Source organism: Nansenia antarctica, assembly GCF_963989245.1.
Source record: "Nansenia antarctica genome assembly, chromosome: 17".
Lineage (NCBI taxonomy): Eukaryota > Metazoa > Chordata > Actinopteri > Argentiniformes > Microstomatidae > Nansenia > Nansenia antarctica.
Window position 1 is genome coordinate 27,177,463 of NC_137687.1, and position 2,500 is coordinate 27,179,962.

A 2,500-nucleotide genomic window follows, 5' to 3' on the forward strand; every position below is an offset into this window, starting at 1 on the left:
GCTGGCTCTGTGTCCTGTGCCCAGGTGATAGTGTGTGTGTGTGTGTGTGTGTGTTCTGATGCTGTGTGTGTCAGGTGATCGTGGGCAGCATCTTGGAGGTCCTCTGGGGCTTCTTCAGGCCTGGCATGTCCTTCGGCATCAGCGTTCTGCGAGCCCTTCGCCTGCTGAGGATATTCAAGATCACCAAGTTAGTATCTCTCCTCTCCTTCTCCTCTCCTCTCCTCTCCTCTCCTCTCCTCTCCTCTCCTGTCCTCTCCTCTCCTCTCCTCTCCTCTCCTCTCCTCTCCTCTCCTCTCCTCTCCTCTCCTCTCCTCTCCTCTCCTCATTTCTCCTCTCCTCTCCTCTCCTCTCCTCTCCCTCTCCTCTCCTCTCCCCTCCTCTCTTCTCCTCTCCTCTCCTCTCCTGTCCTCTCCTCTCCTGTCCTCTCCTCTCCTCTCCCCTCCCCTCCCCTCCTCTCCTCTCCTCTCCTCTCCTCTCTTCTCCTCTCCTCTCCTGTCCTCTCCTCTCCTGTCTTCTCCTCTCCTCTCCTCTCCTCTCCTCTCCTCTCCTCTCCTCTCCTCTCCTCTCCTCTCCTCTCCTCTCCTCTCCTCTCTCCAACCTTAGTTAATAACCCTCCTCTCCCTCCTCTCCACTCCTCTCTCCAGCATTAATAATAAAAATAATAATCATTATTATTCTATACACCATTTAGCTTACGCTTTTATCCAAAGCGGCTTACATTGCAGTGGTTGCATACATTTGTCAGTATATACGGTCCCAGCGGGAATCGAACCCACAACCTAAGCGTTGTTAGCACAATGCTCTACCAACTGGGCAGACGCTCTACCGACTGAGCCACAGAGGCCTTAAGCGGGGCACACACATAAAGATTATCTGGCCGATTTTGGCCCGATTTTCCCCCTTCCGACCAAAGACAAAAAACGCCCGATTATCGGGTTGGCTCTAAAGATTTTCTTATAACATTATCCTGTGGTGTGAGGTGTGTTAAGAGTCAATCTCTCCCGACAATCTGCTCGGGAAATGGTCGTGGACAGCAATCGTAAATGTCAAATGTGTTCAATACTTACGACCAAAAATCCTAGGGTTGCCAGATGGACTCTGGGGTTTTTGGGTGGAATTAGCGGTTTTAGACTGTGGTTATGGTGGAAAATGTCATTCCCATCTGGCAACCCTGCTCGCGAGTCCGACTATGACGTGGATGGAATGTAGCCAATCAAGAAGCGAGCTGACTTTTCGTTATTCGGCACTTTATTTGCCCTGTCGCACATGGTTGCCTCGTACAGGTCAGTCAGGGTACTACGTTAGATAATAATAATAATAATAACTTTATTTGTATAGCGCTTTTTCTGCAAACGTTGCGGCTCAAAGTGATTTAATCATTATATAATCTTAATTTCAATATTTTGTAATTTAAAGGCAATATTAAAAGGATGGGTTCACGCGAGATTTCTGGCTTGGGGAACGAGACTCTAGAGAGTCTGGAGTCTGTCGTAATGATAATCTTTATGTCTGTGGGGTGCTGAAATGGGAAAATCGGTGCACACCACACACAATACGATCAAGGCTGTTCAATCCAAGATTTGTTATCGTCATGTGTGGGGTCTGTCTCAGATAAGAAATCGGTTAAGATTTTGAAAATCCTTATGTGTGTACCCCGCTTTACCAACTACTGCTGCCCTCCTCTCCTCTCTCCATCCTTAGTTAGTAACCCTCCTCTCCTCTCCTCTCCTCTCCTCTCCTCTCCTCTCCTCTCCTCTCCTCTCATCTCCTCTCCTCCTCTCTCCTCTCCTCTCCTCTCTCTCTCCTCTCCTCTCCTCTGCTCTCCTCTCCTCTCTCCTCTCCTCTCCTCTCCCCTCCTCTCCCTCCTCTCCTCTCCTCTCCTCTCCTCTCCCCTCCTCTCTCCTCTCTCCTCTCCTCTCCTCTCCCCTCCTCTCCTCCACCCCCCTCTCTCCTCTCACCTCTCCCCTCTCCTCTCTCCTCTCTCCTCCCTCCTCTCTCCTCTCCTCTCTCCTCTCCTCTCCTCTCCTCTCCTCTCCCCTCCTCTCTCCTCTCTCCTCTCCTCTCCTCTCCTCTCCCCTCCTCTCTCCTCTCCTCTCCTCTCCTCTCCTCTCCCCTCCTCTCTCCTCTCACCCCTCTCCTCTCATCTCCTCTCCTCTCTCCTCTCTCCTCTCTCCTCTCTCCTCCCTCCTCTCTCACCTCTCCTCTCCTCTCTCCTCCCTCCTCTCTCCTCTCACCTCTCCTCTCCTCTCCTCTCTCCTCCCTCCTCTCACCTCACCTCTCCTCTCCTCACCTCTCCTCTCCTCTCCTCTCCTCACCTCTCCTCTCCTCTCCTCTCCCCTCTCCTCTCCTCTCCTCTCCTCTCCTCTCCTCTCCTCTCCTCTCCTCTCCTCTGCTCTCTTCTCCTCTCTTCTCCTCTCCTCTCCTCTCCTCTCCTCTCTCCAGCCTGCTGGGTTAGTTCTGCTGCTTTCTGTCCCCTCATGAACACAGGACAGATATCATG

The 2,500-nt window shown here is 52.0% G+C and overlaps 1 protein-coding gene across 1 annotated transcript in view; it reads left to right on the top strand.

Moving 5' to 3' along the window:
• Positions 1–2,500, top strand: part of cacna1ea (calcium channel, voltage-dependent, R type, alpha 1E subunit a) — a gene marked incomplete at its 3' end in the record, with an annotated part of 122,910 nt that overhangs the window by 63,391 nt on the left and 57,019 nt on the right. Inside the window, exon 6 of the mRNA XM_080547424.1 lies at positions 75–187. Within this exon, the coding sequence (XP_080403550.1) occupies positions 75–187 (113 nt within the window). The remainder of the gene's footprint in view (positions 1–74; positions 188–2,500) is intronic.